The 16,879-nt window shown below is 37.0% G+C and overlaps 1 protein-coding gene across 3 annotated transcripts in view; it reads left to right on the top strand.

Moving 5' to 3' along the window:
• LOC145358230 (enhancer of polycomb homolog 1-like) overlaps positions 1-15,854 on the top strand; it is a 228,550-nt gene extending 212,696 nt beyond the window's left edge. For 2 of the 3 annotated variants that reach the window (XM_080212085.1, XM_080212072.1), the window contains 4 exons: positions 3,684-3,802; positions 4,702-4,837; positions 6,872-7,238; positions 11,899-15,854. In XM_080212085.1, the coding sequence (XP_080068211.1) occupies positions 3,684-3,802; positions 4,702-4,837; positions 6,872-7,238; positions 11,899-11,971 (695 nt within the window). In that variant the 3' untranslated portion in view covers positions 11,972-15,854. Of the gene's footprint in view, positions 1-3,683; positions 3,803-4,701; positions 4,838-6,871; positions 7,239-8,986; positions 9,140-11,898 lie in introns of all 3 variants that reach the window. The other variant, XR_013889457.1, reaches the window with a different exon arrangement.
• Positions 15,855-16,879: the final 1,025 nt, after the last annotated feature.

Below are 16,879 nucleotides of genomic sequence, written 5' to 3'. Positions count from 1 at the left end.
ACAGGACTCCAAATAATTGCAGGAAGACTTCTTTATTCTTGTACACAAATTTTCTTGCAGTAAAAGCCAACATTCAATTTGCCTCCTTAAATGCTTGTTGCACCTGCATGTTAATTTTGGTAATTCATGAAAAAGCATGCCGAGGTCCTTTTGGACATCACAGTTCTCAATCTCACTGTTTATTTCTGGTTTTCCTATGAAAGTGGATAACTTCACACTATACAACATGATATTCCATCTGCCATTTTCTTGCTCATTTAGCCTAAGTGATCTTGAAACATCTTTGCATCCTCCTGACAACTCATTCCCAACTAGTTTTCTCTTGACTAACCAATTTTCAATGTTTTCCAATATATTACTCCCAATCCTATTTACTTGCTGACTTGTGTGGGACCTTGTGCAAGCATTCTAAAAATCCAAATACACCACATCACAGCTTTTCCCCTTATCTATTCTGCTAGTTCCCTTTCATAAATCAGTGTGACTTTGCCTATTATTTTCTAAATGTCCAGTTATTGATAGGCTAACAAGTCTGTAGTTCCCCATTTTCTCTCTCCTGTCTTTATTAAATAATGGGTTACATTTCCTACCTTCCAATCTGCAGGTACTGTTCCAAAATCTATAGAATTTTCAAACCAACTAATCCACTTATCTCTGAAGCCATTTCTTTGAATATCCTGAGATGTAGATTATCAAGCTCGGGATTTAGCAACCATCGGTTCCATTTAATTTCTTCACTTTTTACTGATTTCTTTCAGTTCCTCATTCTTGGTTCTGTAGTATTCCTGGGAGATTTTTAATCTTTCTCTGTAAAGACAGGCACACAACATTTTAGTTTCTCTACCTTTTTTTACTCCCCGTTATACAATTTTCTCTCTCTGCCTGTGGTGGGCCCTCATTTGTGTGTGCCATGGTTTCCCAAACTTCACAAGTTGCTCCTCCCTCTCCTTCCCCCAACCAGCAGGGATCTCCAAAAATTCCCATGATGTCAATAACCCTGTTTTGCTGTAAAATAGGTGCAAACACAAATCGAACAATTTTTCTTCCTCCTAACACGTGGCCAAACCACCCTCCCATGTCCCCTTAATATTAACTTCTCAATGTAGTACCCACTTCAGGAATGGGTAATTTGTTAATTAAAGTTCCCTTGTTTTCAAAAAACTTGCGTCTTGCCTCATTTTAAATGGGATGATGCTTGTAAAGCATCTCTCGGATGTCATACTTGCCCCTCTATCTCTGGTGAGCTCCCCCTCCCTCTAATTTTCTGATTTTCTAGTGTGCTATACATGACCACTAGCGTATACTCCCCCCTCACTGTTTTTAGCTCAACCAAAAGGATTCCACATCTGGAACATTATGATCCTCTCTTGGTAGTGTGCTGACACCATTTATTAAGTGTTACCCCACCTCCCTTTCCCTTTGGCCTATCCTTCCTAAATTTTGACTATCTGAACATTCAGTTCCAAACCTTGGTTACCCTGCATCTATGTCTGCGTTATGGCAATCAGATCATGCCTATTGCTTCTATTTATGCTACTTTTTTGCAATTACTGTGTGCATTCGGATGGAGTGCCTTCCATCTTTTTATTAATTAACAATCTCTCGCCATATCTGCTGGTGCACTTCCATCACTTTCTCACACATTCAGGTTATCAATTCCCTTATTGCTCTCTTGTATTGTTCTCTGTCTTTAATTTATCATGTCTTCCTCATTTTAAACCCTGTTTACCACCCTAGATATATGACTTGCCAAAAGACTAGTCCCAGCATGATTCAAATAAAAACTGGCCCAATTGTACAGCTTCCATTTTCCCCAGCACTGGTGATAAAGCTCCATTGCTCCTGTGCTAAACTTAAATGACAACTAAAATTTCAGAGCCAAATCTTGGATGATTTGGGACTTCGTTCATCAGTGAAAGCATTTCAGATTTCCTCAGAGTAGCGCATCTAGGGATATATTTCCAAAACATCTTGCAGAAACGCTATTGAACCACTGAAACGTGTATCATAAAATCCCAACTTTTTTCTTGAATAAGATGAAGTTAACCTAACTTGTCTTGAACTTATATGAACTGTAACTCATGATGCAGTTTCAGGATGGCCTTGTAGTTTTGCAGAGTAGTTATGCAAAATAAAAAGATGTTTACACTACAGTGGCTGCCCCCTCATTTGGAGGTATCATTTGCTGCCAAAATGGTTGAACATTGAGCCTGCATGTTCAATGCAGTTCTGCATTTAAAGAACTGGGTGATGTCGGGCATTAAGGCTACAATTCATGGTCTTATTTTCTTTGTTTACACCACAGCAAGTAGAATAATGCAATTAAGAATTGTGTGATACAGAAAATACTCTACAGGGAAAAAGTAACTTTAACAGTAGCGTTAGTCAAGAGTTTAATTATCCTTTGCTGCAGACTCGAACATTGTTAGCTTTTTTGTAGTATGGGGAGTCAGGTCCTGCTTTCTACCAACTTGATAGTGTGATTGAGATGCAAGACAGAAATTGTGCTTTAAATTAATTCTTGCATTCTCATGATGTAACTTGATGCAAATTAGGTGATGTGCTGCTTTAACATTACAAGTGTTATTGTATCAAGTGATGTATAGTGTATTCTTGGCTAAAATGGAGGAACACTTTAACTACCCTGTCCTTTAAGGTTAGAAACCTGGAGTAAATAAAATGATCATTCAAATATAGAAGGGATAGTGCTATAGGCAAAAGAAACTTAACAGCTCCAATAATGTGGCTGCTTGCCCTTTTTAATAATTTGATATGTAACTAATGAGTTGACAGTAATTATTTTGAAAATTCTCTGAAGTTTTTATAAAATAAAGGTTTTTATCAAGATCTCAATTTGCAGATGTATCAAGCGCCTTGTGGCTTTTGTGGGTGGTTGAAAAGATCCATCCTGGTGGTCCTCAGTGTAGTAATCCATGCTAATGCAATTTGTTACTTAGTGCAGGGATTTCAGTTGTAAAATCTAAGCCTTTTTATTTGAGGAATATTCAGATCAAATTCTGATGAAGAAATTCAGTTTTTTTTTTGAACCACCTGCCATTTATCCTCTTCCTTTCACTGTGGCCTGGCATTACTGGATAGTAATTTGAAATAGCAGGTTTTTTTCTTTCTTTCTGACCCCCTGCCCTGTTTCTGAAGATGCTAACTGATCCAAACTTTGTGACATTAAGTGTAGCATCCCAAGTATTTTCTTAATATGGTCTTAATATGATTGCGCTCAAGTTGAGGACCTTGTGTATATGCCAATGTAAATGTTTACAGATTCTTAGTGGGCACAGGTGAGGGTTTGCTCTGATTGTTGTCCTTGTCAGCAAGTTTTTAATGCGATATCTTTTCATCGCTATGCTTTGTTTACTATCTCTCAAAAATATTCCGCGTCGTTTTTAGCTGCCCGTAGTTGATTAAGCGTGTGAACTGAATCCTATTGAATGTGTTGAGATGACTAATTTTGATTTGGGAGGACAGTTGATCTGATAAATTTTTTTATTGTCTTGCTTGAAAGAAATATTGCCAGTGCATATTGGAAAATTTGTATCTGAACTTACAGGATCACATTGTATGTAGAATCTGCTATTTTCAGAATTTTAAGGCTATAATTGCACGTCTATTGTCACTCTTATTTATTTTTGCATCAAATTTGCCTTAATAAATTAATTTGTGTTCAGCATTTACAGCAGAACAATACCAGCAACATCAACAGCAGCTAGTACTGATGCAGAAACAACAGCTTGCACAGATTCAGCAGCAGCTAGCACATAGTAATTCAGGCTCCAGTGCATCACAGGTAAGAATAAGCCAAGCTCAAATAATATAGTAAACCACGTAAAATTTGACAGTCAACAAATATCTTCAAATCATTAACCTTTTAAACAAAAATTGTGACACAACCTCTTTGTCAAAAAGCTTCAAATTCTGCACATAATTAACATTTTTGGTTTCTCCATTAGTTGTGGCTTTTAATATTGCTAAGTGGCATAATTGAAAGAAATTAAAGCTGGCTGATGCAAATTAACAGCAGTAGAGTAATATGGGCAGCATTGTTCAGTTTTGCTTGTTCAGCAAGACAGATTTATAGTTGGAAGTATCATATTACAGTAATTAATGCAAAATTCATTTTTAGCTTAATTTTGAAAGTTTAAGCAAGTTATGTTTTATCAACTGGAAGTTACTGCAGTTGTATTTTAGGATTGTGTCACAGTTGAATTAGAGGTTTGTGATTAAAATTAAGAAAATATTTTGTTAAAGACTTGCCTGTTAAGTAGAGGGCATTGACAATGATTCTGTACAAATTATTGATGTTTTTGTCAATAATCTTCTGAGTGTATCTAAAGCTGCTGAAGTGAACATTGCTATTCCTGTTACTTGCTAGAAATCCAGCAAGGTCAGTTCAATGAAGGAAAATGGCACCTGTTGCTCTCATGGTCTTTCTACTTGTTTGAAACAGTAATGTGAGCCTTAATATCTCAAATTATTTGTAGGCTTTTTCAACGAATACAGTTACACAATTAATTGTTCACAGGCTTATCCCTCTTGCTGTTAATTTTTTTGCGAGGGGTGTGTTTCAAATATTAAATGCTGTATTCCTAGTATTGCAAATTGTTTTCTATTAAAATAAATATTGATCTTGGGTTGTTTGTAAAAACATTTCAAGGTTGTGATTGATTTGCCTAAATTTTGTGACAGGGTTCTGTTTCAAAAACTTTGGATTCAGTTAGTGCACAATTTGCTGCTTCAGCTTTGATGACATCCGAACAGTTGATGGCTTTCAAGGCAAAGGAGGAAGTAGTGCTTGGAATCAATGGTGTCCTACAAGCCTCAGGTGAGTGCAGTTTCACAAGATGAGAAGTTACGTAAGCATGATCTGGGAGTGATGAATTTATAAAATTGAATACTTATGATACTGTTGCCGAAATGAAAATCAAAGCAAAATGTTGACATTTAAATGTAAAGAATTTATCACCCTCGCTCTTTCTGCTATTGTGTACTGCAGTTCCTTTGAAGAATTTTTGTAATGTGGTTACTATGTGATTTTCTTCCACCATATTTGCAGTACTACAAAATGTGCAGAAACATGCAGCAAAATAATGGTGAATATAATGGCACTGTCCATTATTTATTCACAGATGGTACTGTGACATCAAGCAAGGGACAGAGGACAGGGTTATACTCAAATATCTAAAGGTTCCTACCCAAATTGTGCCACTCTAACGTTGGATTCATGAAAATGACGTCTTGTTATCTGCCGCATCATTGAAATGCATTGAACAGTATGAAAGTACGCACGGTAGATACAAACTAAACTTGCCACAAAGATGTATGGAGTTCATAAGTGTCTTTTAATGACAAAAATGTTTCATCATTGTTAGTCAGCTCTCTGGCACCAAAAATTAACTTTTATAAATGTGAAATCTCATTCCTTTAGGTTTTAATTACTGGAAAATTTCAAAACATTTTTAGCTCGCTTGCTGTCTCTTGCACGCGTGCACACGTTCTCCCTCTTTTTTAATTCTCTTCTTTTTCTGTATCTGATTTGAGGATAAATTTACCCACTCCAGTTTGCACCATCTCTTTATTGTTGGCGCTGTTTGTTTCCTAATCCTTCAATCTGATTAGATAAGGAGATAGACCACCGTTTGGCCTATTTACTCAGATCCCTGATGTGCTGTTTACCACACTGTATCGTTGTCAACTGCCGTGTCCAGCAATTTGCCACGCAAAAACTTGAAACCTAAATTTGTATGGGCAAATTCAAAAAAACAGCAAGTACTGTTGAAGATACCCTACTAGAGATGATGTCTCATTCTACAGTAGTAGAGTACGCCTCTGATTTACACTAAACCATTTCATTTTTAAATTATTATCTTTATTTTGAGAAATTTTAGAGGGAAAAGGTGAGTGTCGTATCCCTTCTGTTTTCCCTCTTAAGTTAGCCGAGTAAAACCACTTCCAAAGTCTGGAATTTGTTCAACAGTTCTTCCTATCAGTCCATTCCTGCAGTACTGAGATATTTAAATTAATTTTCTGCTGACCTTAATCCAGGCTTTCACTGATTTTAAAATCAGAGTTTGGCAAGGCAGTTACAGGATGAGGAAATTTAAAAGGAAAGGAAACCAAGCTATGACCAATTTTCAAATAATCTGGTTTTGGAAGTTAGAACAATAAGTTCACTTTATATGTGGCAGGTAATTACTGGTAGATGTTCTGTGTAAACAAATTGATATATATCTACCAATATATTTCCTTGAGAGCTTGCTTCAACCTTTGAATTTTGTAATGTGTGCTAAAGTTTGGAGGCTATTGCAGCCCTTCCTTTAATTTGATTTATTATTGTCACATGTATTGGTATACTGTGAAAATTGTTTCTTGCACAAAGTGCACCATTCATAGAGAAGGAAATGAGAGTGCAGAATGTAGTGTTAGTCATAGCAAGAATGTAGAGAAAGATTAGCTTAATGAAAGGTCCATTCAAAAGTCTGATGGCAGGAGGGAAGAAGCTGTTCTTGAGTCGGTTGATACACTTCCTCAGACTTTTGTAATTTTTTCCTAATTACTCTTTCTACTCACCAAAAATATAGGGCCAGCAAAAATGCAAGAAAGATATTGGTCAGTTGCATCCACTCTTCGTGCTAGTTTTCCATGGTACTTGCTCAGGTAGTCTAAGAGAAAGTTTAAACTGGACTGCCAATAGGCCTTGATTCTTCATAGTGTCCCAATCCAGTTTGTGAGAATTGTATATAATATCGACTTTAATGGTTTCACAGTTTCTCTTTTATTGACTGTTCCCTTGCCCTAGTCCCAAAACCATGCCAGTGTTTCAATTATGTTCTAATTCTATGTCTCTGCTTCCCTTCAGGATCGTACAAGGGCTTACACCTCACTAGTACCACGCCTACGGCTCTTGTACAAACCAGTCAACCATCATCAGCAGCAGGTTCAACCTTACTGCCACCCTGCAGCAACACACAGACAGCAACTTCCCACAGTGCACTGAGTCACCATGGAAATGCTACAAACTCAAATCCTCAGGTTCTGATTGGCAACAGCCTTCGTCTAGGTGTACCTAGCTCAGTAGCTACTGTTAATTCTGTCACCAGTCTGAATGCACGGCATATACCTAGAACTTTAAATACTGTTCCAACATCTGCCTTAAAGCTGGCTACAGCAGCAAATTGTCAGGTGCCCAAGGTTCCAGGCTCCACCTCCATGGATGGAGTACCAAGGTAAGCGCCATTCTCTCAAATTTGTATTTAAGAGAATCTCTTTTTATTGTGCGGTATAGCTTTATGCAGTTGAGCCTGATGTTGATCAATAACACATGATTTGGTTGAAAGTGGGCTTTGTTATGGAAGAAGAGTATTGCCTTTAACAGCTAGTTTCCTTGTGTGCTGCAGTAAAGATACAATTTATCATGCATATAATCTGGACAGTGACATTCTTCATTCTCCATCGAACAATGAATGGATTACAATGAATTGTGAAATACCACAAGTCTTCAGTTATATGCAGTGTTTACTCTTCTGGTCTCTTGCTCATTTAGGTTTTTCTGTCACAGCCATTTATACCTGTCACCCATTTGTGGCAAAAAAAATTAATTTCAGAGCACCTTGTGATATTCAAATTCATGGAAAATGAAGTCCTTTTATGGTCAGCAGCACATTGTTTTCAGTTTTAATCTTTCTATGTAATTGTGACTAGTTATTTTGAATATTGTCCTTGTGGTTTTGTTGTTGTTCATTTTTATAGTGCTTGTGTGTGCTGGTTTCAACCAGAGCAAGAAAAGTGGTATTATGATTAATCTTGGATTTGAAATGGACAATGAGGGAAGTGGTCAGGATTTCTTCTGATTTTGATTGCCTCACCCTCCCCAAATGAGAAGTATGTGTGTAAGAATGTGCAGTTAAAGTGAGGGTTAGCTGTGATTGCCCTTTCACTCTTGGTGGTCAAAGAGCTACATGTGCATAATGAAGATTGGAAGGTGTTAAGTAGTGTCAAACACTTGTTTACACCACACCCAAGCAATTTTGGGAATGTGTGGAGAAAGTTAATAACAAAAAATACAACAATATAGTGCATTTTGATTTGTCTGTAGCAAAGCAACTCGACAGGCCCACGAGTGAGCTGTATTTGACAAAGGTAGGCAGTGTAATGTTGTGTTATAAAACTGGGTTTGAAGCCACCAACAAAAGGGAGACACATTCACATCCTTGTATAACAATGAGTTTTGTTCAGACTATCTGAAAGGCAACTAAAGAGCAATTTGCCTGCTTTTACAAAGCATTGTCGTCTTGATTTCATAACTAGAGGTAAATGATTTGGCACCTTGTGCTTCAAATTGGCTTTGTAATCCACTAAACTCTGTCTTTATTTTCCACTACTTGAGATGGTTCATTTGAATCTAATGAAGGAAAGAACATTTAGCTCCCTCTTTGACATGGATTTGTTTTTCTTTTGCATTTAGTTCATATATTTATAATGTATACGTAGAGCTGTGGGGTGGTTATTTTTGCATTTTACCTTGTTACATTAATGCTTTGTAGCGTTCAAAACATTACAAGCAGCAGACATTATAAAAGGACTATGTATTTTCATGGTTTTTTTATGGTAACTGAAGCATATGAGCTATATCGCCTATGATTCTTTCTCCCCTCTACCTTTCCCAAGACGGGTTTGATTATTTTTGTGTGGAGATTGAACCACATTTAAAGAAAAAGGAAGACTTCAAAGCATAGATGAAACTCTCAATCAGTACCCTTTTTCACAAAGGTGAGTGAATATTTGAGGAACTGGCATGAAGGAGTTAATTAGCCCAATGGTGTGATGTCACAAAACTTTACCGTTCTAAGTGGGAAATAAATTCTCGCCCCATCACATATTCTGAAAATTTGAAGTTGATAATTCTTTAATGGTTTGAATTTTTTATATAAAAGGGTACTGATGATGACTCACTCTTTAAACATCACACCTGCAGGAAGTGTCTCTCCATAAACACGTCACTGGCCCTGCAATTCATAGCGCCATAGAGACGTGATGTTGCCACCCAGATGGTGAAATAGGAGTGATAAAAGGAGACTTTACTGCAGCACATCGGGAAACTTTAAGGGTAGGAGCAGGAGGTTGGGAGGCAAGTAAAGTGCTTTTGTTTTTTTATATTTTTTTAAGTGAGCAATCGGATCGTTTCCCTTTTTGGAAAAAAAGCCCTTATTTTCATTTTTAAATCAATGGCTGTCATAGCCTCAAATATAATTTGCTATTAAAACCTGCTTAAATTTATATGGCTGATTTGGAATTTTGAAGACCATCTTTCAGTCAGTTCAGTAAGTTAACTTTTTGATATCTTTAAATAATACATGGTTTTTAATCCATGGTTAATCTTCCTTGTGGTATAACTTAATTAAATTGCTCTTCATTGCTCTTGTGTAACTGATATTAAAATGCTGTTTTAGTCTTTATATATTGCTTCAGGCACAGAATCTAGTAGTTCTTGAATATAATGTAAGTATTAACTAAAAATCCCTATATATTATATATCGATCATCCTACTCGCAAGAAATGTGTTCGTGGACCAATCCATTTGTTTTAACTCAGAATCTACATTGCTTTGTTAAAACAACAAAATAATGGAACTTTCTCTAGGGAATGCTAAGCATGTGTAACTACTGTGTGCCTACCTGGATCTATTTTGGCATTCTCTCTTATTAACAAAAAATGGAACATATATGTAGTAACACAATGCAAGAAAATTACACAAGCTAATGGAAATAAATCATAAACGAATGTTGGCAGAAAGTACCAGAAGCTTGAATTGTTTTCTCCACTTGCAAATGCTGATAATCACCTAATCGTTATAGGTGATGTGTTATATAAATTCTGTAGACATCTAGAACTTGCTGAGCTGCTTTGAGGTAGAGAGGAATTACCTAGAGTGTTTCCTAAAATTGGCCTTAAATTTTTTTCTCCTTTTTGTTCCTGTCTTGAGGCGATGCATGGCTGTATAGTGTAACTGTCATGTAGAACAGGCTCAACAAACTAGCTGGCCTTTACCTTTCTTCTTTCAATTTGAATGTAATATTGTACCCTTGCAGTTGTCATACAAGTTTTGTGATCTTTATTTATATACTGCATTTAAGGTTTCACTCTTAAATTACAACACACTTTTTCTCCATTTTTGACATTTAGAGAAATAATTGTAAACCTTTATTGGTCAATTCTTAGCTTACTCTATTTCATTTTAATCAAATGATTTTATATTAAGTAGATTTGAAAGATTTATGAAAAATATTATCGCATTAATGCATGTAATACTTGGTGCTGGGCTTTGCCAATGTTTATCTCTCCATATTTGCATAATTTGTGTAATGCCTAACCTGTTCCAGACTCCAATCTGTTATCTTGTCTTCAAGCCGCTAGGAAGTGATTATTGAAGAAAAGGTGACATGCTGTTTCCTTGCCAGTTTACATTTAAAAATCCGTGACCATGCTTTCATGTTGGCAATTAATCAAATGTTGGTTATGATAATTGGTCTTCTGACTATGCTGTAACACAAAGCATGCTTCCTGTCAACTATTAGGAAACGTTATCTGTGGCACAGAATAATTATCACTTTGGAGGTGTGCCCTTTTGTGAAAATCCTCTTGAAAATTGGAAATGGATTTTGGAAAATCCATGGAGGACTTTCCAAAACGCATTGCCATAATGGTTACAAATGTTGGCATTTAGTTCAACTCTTAAAGAAGTGGAGATAACTCCATACAATTGTCTCCAAATATTGCTGCCTTTTCCACTTCAACACCATTCACAGTTGAAGCAAGTGGAATGAAGAAGCAAAGCATGATCATCTAGTCAGGGTAAAAACCCTGCGTTATACGACAAGATTTTTTGCCATATGTGCCTTTTATATGGGAATTGTTGAAATCATTGGGTCTAATTATTTAAAATAGTGCAAACATTTTGTAGATTGCAGTACTTCTAAATAAATTCACAATCAGTGAGCCCAATTTATTAGTTGTTGCTATGTTGAGAACAGGTTGAAAACCTCAACTGAAGTTACTGCTTCAAAATAGTGCTAATTTCACAGATCGCCAAGTCTGTTTTACTCAACTAATTTTCAGTCCAACTAGTTTTCTTTTGACAAAGAATTTTGATTTGATTATGTTTGTATGGTACATCTGTTTACTGATGTTGATGTTTGACTTACTAGGTAGCAATACATTGGAAAATTAAGACATGTTGCATAAATTAATACAAAGAAAATGTTATGACACAGGAATAAATTGTCACTGACAATTCAGCTGCATTGAGCAAGCAAAACATCTGGCCAAGTTAGAGTCAGAAGGGCTTGAATGGAAATTGAGCACACATGTCAGACTCTTATACTAGTTGGCCATACATGTACAAGACATAATGGCATGGTGGCACAGTTAGTATTGCTGCCTCAGTGCCAGATACCCGGGATAAATTCCGGCCGTGGGTGACTGAAGTTTGCATGTTCTTCCGGTGTCTGCATAGGTTTTCTCTGGATGCTCCCGTTTCTTTCCACAGTCCAAAGATGTGCGGGTTAGATGGATTGGACGTGCTAAATTTCCCCTTGGTATGTAGGTTAGGGGGATTAGTGGGGTATGTGCTTGAGGGTTACAGGTATAGTGCCTGGGTACTCTGTTGGAGACTCAGTGCAGGCTAGATGGGCTAATGGTCTCCTGCGGTGTAGGGATTCTATGAAACTGCTTTTTATTAAATGGATGCTATAATTTCACCTGACGTTTTATAAAATCTAACTAAATTTGGGTTATTGCTAAGATCAGTGTAATCCATCACCAGCATTATGTATTCTTGTATGAAAAATGATCAGAACAGTAACTAACAGTTTCTTTTTTTCTCTCTAGGGAAAACCACGACACAGAAAAGCCAGCACTAAACAGTATAGCAGACAATACAGTGGCAATGGAAGTAACGTAGTGTCCGCAAAGACAGCTGCAGCCTTGGGAACTCATTTAGGTGCTATGCATCAATAGCGTTTGTGAATGCAAGGGATGGTGGAATGCAGCACATTGCGTTTCCATGGCAGCTCTAGGGACTTGATGGCAATGCACATCTCATGCTTTTTTGTTACTGTTAATAGGAATTGACATCTGTAAATTATGATACAGCAATTATCTGTACAGTATGCATATTTGTAATACACTTGTATATATGTTACTTGAATACTGAACTGTTCATTTGTGATGCTTTGCACTTGAAAAAAAACAAAATTGCAACCAGTAAGAGTGTGAGATGTGAGAGATCTATAGAGATGAAGTGTCATCACATCATGTGCATGGTGCGGAACCTGCTGTTTTATCTATTTATTGTGCTGTGTTTACAGTTTTGTACACTGTACCTTCATTGGTTCCTGTGCTGTAGTAAATGTGTTAGGTAGCTGTGGACTCCTCGGTATTTTGTATATGGTGAACATACATGGTTCCCCTCTGGGTCCCTGAGTTTCTGTGTATCATGTAAAAATGGTGACATACATACAGATTTGAAAATTAAGGCATCGGTTTGTAAATGGGGATGGAACTACTTCATGGAGACATAGGGATCTTCCACTTATATTTGTTCTAACGCAAGTAACAAGCTGGAAATGAAGTCACACTTTTTTCAGAAGCAGAGACGCTTCTGCAAAATTATTTTAGCACTAATTATTTTCTATGCTGCTTAGTTTTTTTTTGCTCATTCGAGTTTAAACAAATTGGACCTCCTTCAAAACAAATCTGAGCTGTATCAGAGTTTCCCGAGCTTTTTTTTCATTGTTCATTCATCATTCAGTTATTTTTGTATCTGTTAAGGTTGTAATTTTCTTGTTGATTTTGTGCTCCTGTACACACAGACTTCATTCTTCACTTGTTCATGTGAAAAAGAGAAGAAACAACAAGGAGATAAGGGAGATGAATGCAGTAGTTGCTGTACGTGTATCATCATTCCAGTTTCTGAAACAGCCAGCTTTTACTTTCAGATTCTTGTGAAGGCTATAAGGCCAGAACCACGATATCGGGTGCCTTCCTTTGGAAATAATAGACCTCTCTTCTGTGAAGAGATTGGTACTTAACAGACTACTACTAGTGCTTTGTCAGTACCTGAGTCTGAATGCCCAGTCCAATGGCATATTTATCCTCAAGGTTTTTAATCCCACCTGGAATTGTGACAGAACTCTCACAAAATAAACCCAGGGCATTATATGTTGACCAACAGCTGTGTTTTTTTTAAATTTTGTATCGTGTGTTGGAGTTATTTTTCTTGCTACATTAGAAAGAAAAGTAATTTGTGTATTTACAGTATTTTGTAATTGAAGCATTATGAAATGTGAGCTCTCACCATTTTACCATGCTGGTAAGTTAGATTAAAAAAAATCTGGGGGGAATTATGTGGCTGGTAATGCTTTGAGGAGGTAACTTATTGGACCACTTCATAAATAACTTAAGTTTATAGCATACATCTTTTTCAAGACCTAATGCTTATATTGAAAAAAGTAAATTGATCCTTGTTTGAATTTCAGTAATTACTTTGTTCTGATTATTTTCTTTTTACTACTTTATTGAATTGCACAATTAGATCATTGGAAAATAATTGCCTCTTAGTCATTACTTACGTTTGACCATTGTGATAATGGGAACATTCTTCCTCATTTGTGAAGTGCCCATATAAATAAGATATTGCTTTGTTTGAGGAGATTAATCACCTTGAAACATTGGCCCTTTTTAGAAGTCTTGTACCATGTTGCCTCTATCTTGTCCGGGTAACCTGCATATATAAATATTTCCCCTCACTACCTGTTGTTCTGATAGTCCAGTAAAGGTCAGTTCTTCAGCATTGTTGTTTTGCATTTGATAGTTGTGGAGGTAATTTTCAAAATTGCCTTTTTCAGTTTGCTCCACTCTTAATATCATGGTTATTTATTGTATCTCAGTTGTATCATCAAATTGATTTTGCACCAATTGACTTTACCCTACTCAAATACTCATTAGCAGCTAAAATTTGTTTTGAACCTCATTAAATCCTTGCCTGTGATAATTTTCCCACATCTTCCAACATTGTTTGACTGATTGTCGAAATATCAGATCTGCTAACATGCTTCACTTTGCCATCAAATGTAGAGGATGATTGTAGTAGCCACAGGTATTCCTATCTCCTCTGGACACACAGTCCTCTTTTTCTAATTTAGCAAATTTTCAAGTTAATGCAAAATAAGAAATCTACTGAAACGGTAAAATCTGCATGAGGTTCTGGTGAGTACAGCAAGACATTAAACTAATTCACAAGTAACTTGCTAAATTACCAAAGAATGATGCTACACAGAAGAAGGCTGTCTGATTCATTGGCCAGAATTCTCCACCTGTTCAAGCCCTGCCACTGCTGCCAGAGAGGATGGAGAATACACTCTACCAAATCTCCATTCACTGCTATGGAATGGGAGAATCCTGCTAGCATGAATAGCCAGAGAATCCTGACCACTGTCTCTATTGGATTGTTGAAAGAGCAACACAATCAATCAACCTCATCTTCCATTCTTTCCCAGCAATTTGTTCTCTTTTTCAAGTATTCACCCAGTTTCCTTTTGACAGTTATCATGTCTGCTCACAGAACAAAATATGTTCTCCTGTTTCTCCTTGTTCTTTGTCAAATCTGTCTGCTCTGACTACCAACCCTTATGCCAATGGAAATAGTTTCTACTTGGTCTGTCAAAACCCATCAAGATTTTGAACACCTCTGCCAAATATCCCCATAATCTTCCCTGTTCTAAGGCAAATAACCCCAGTTTCTCTAGTCTTGCAAGCTGACTGAAATCGTTCATCCCCAGTAACATTCCAGTCACTTTCTTCTGCACCTTCTCCAAGGCCTTGTTATCCAATTGTGCCAGAATTAGCCACAGTCATCCTAATAAGTATTGTAAAGGCTTTGCATGACATCCTTTGTTATTGTACTTTATGTTCCGTATTTGTACAGGCAAGAACGCTGTATGCCTTTTTAATAGCCTTCCTGCCCTGCCACCTTGAAAGGCTTGTGTACACATTCAGGTTTCTCTGTTCCTGCATTCTTCAAAATGGCACTGTTATTCTTGCCCAAGTGAATCCGTTCTTTCTCCCCTATTATTATTTATGGGATGAAAGCATGAGTCAGCATTTATTGCCCAGCACATGGCTATGTAGTGTAGTGGTTCTCATGTTCTTCTCACACCCAGAAGGTCCCCAGTTCGAGACTGGGCACAAACATTTCCTTAATTGTCCTTCAGCAGGTGGTGTGCTGATTTTTTTTTCCAACTTGTGCTGTCTTTTATAGGAACACCCATAGTCCTGTTCAGAAAAGCATTCCAGGATTTTGACTCTGCAAATGAAGGAGTGGCAATATTTTCAAGACAGGCTGAGAAACTTGAGGTGGTGGTATTCCTGTTAGTTTCTGAACTTCTGTGTTAAAGTTCGTGTGCCATGTGTGTTGCTCATTTCATCCATTTATACCTGAAGTGTTGTTATTTTCCTGTTTGCTACATGTGTTTTGTGTCATCTGCAAGGTTTTAAATTATGCCCTGTATTCCCTAGTCCAGTCATTTACATAAATGGAAAGAAAGCATTCCCACACCAACTGCACATTCCGGCCTGAAAAATACGGTTTCACAATTACCTTCTGTTCCACAACTGATAACATATCTATGCAGCCAATGCCCCATTTATTGCAAACATTTCAAGCTTGTTAACAAGTGTGTTACATAGTACTTTATCAAATGCCTCTTGAAAGAGTGAGACTTTGTAACTTCACCAAAGAAATCAAGTTAATCAAAAATAATTTGCCATTAAATCTGCAGTGTTTTCCATCTATTAAGCATATATTAAGTGATAATTTTGTCTTCCATTGTCTCCCACCATTGAGTTGATCTTGGCAGCCTTGTACCCCTTTTTCAAAAAGGGGTGTAACAATTGCAATCCTCCAGTTGACTGGGTGATTTTTGTACTTTTAAGCACTGTTGACCTAAATGTCCTTTTGTTTAATGCTATTCAATTTCTCTACCACTACCTTATTTTATTGAGATTGCTGGTAGCATCCTCTTTTACTGAAGTCAAATTCACTAAATTTGGTGAAGATTTTAGCGCCTCTACCCCACAAGAGATTTTCTTGGTCTCTACTAGGCCACACTCCTTTGATTCTCCTCTTCCAATTTGCGTTTATAACATTTTTAGGTTCCCTTTTACGTTACCTCCTTGGCTATTTTCAAACTCCCTTTGTCTCTCTTCCTTTTTCAGTTCCCACTGTACTTTTTGTATTCAGCACTAGTATTGACATTTTGTAAGATTCCGCACTCTTTCATTATAACCCATCTTTAGTCATTAAAGGAGCTCCAGCTTCGGATGCCCTTCCTTTGTTCTCTTGGGAGTGTATCTATTGTGTCAGTGAAGGCTTTCCATTGCTTATTTACTGTTTACCTGCCTCATAGATTTCAATCCATCTAGATGAGATCCTCTTTTCAAAAGAAATTAGCCACCCTCCAGTTGAATATTTTCACTTTTTTTCTTTTGATCTCTTCCATAGTGACTCGAACCTAGCTTGTTCCAAAATACTTCCTCACTGAAAATTGCTCCATTTGCCCCACTTACTTCCCCGGCACTTGATCCAGCACTGTTTGTTGGCTTGGAAACATAACGATGAACAAAGTCCTCTTGCACAAATTTAGGAATTTCGCTCTTTCCTGTTATACTGTTTTGCCAAAGTTTCTCTACTGTCGCTATACTTGTCTGCAATTTGCATTTTTTCTTCCCATTATTTGGTGACCCATTGTATAAGCCCAGTAGTATATTGGCTTCTCTATTCCTTAATTTTAAACATAGAAATTGCCTTTGG

Source organism: Carcharhinus amblyrhynchos, chromosome 2, assembly GCF_965287045.1.
Source record: "Carcharhinus amblyrhynchos chromosome 2, sCarAmb.v2.hapA, whole genome shotgun sequence".
NCBI lineage: Eukaryota > Metazoa > Chordata > Chondrichthyes > Carcharhiniformes > Carcharhinidae > Carcharhinus > Carcharhinus amblyrhynchos.
Note: the sequence above shows the minus strand (reverse complement) of the source record. Positions and strands in the feature narration are given on the sequence as shown.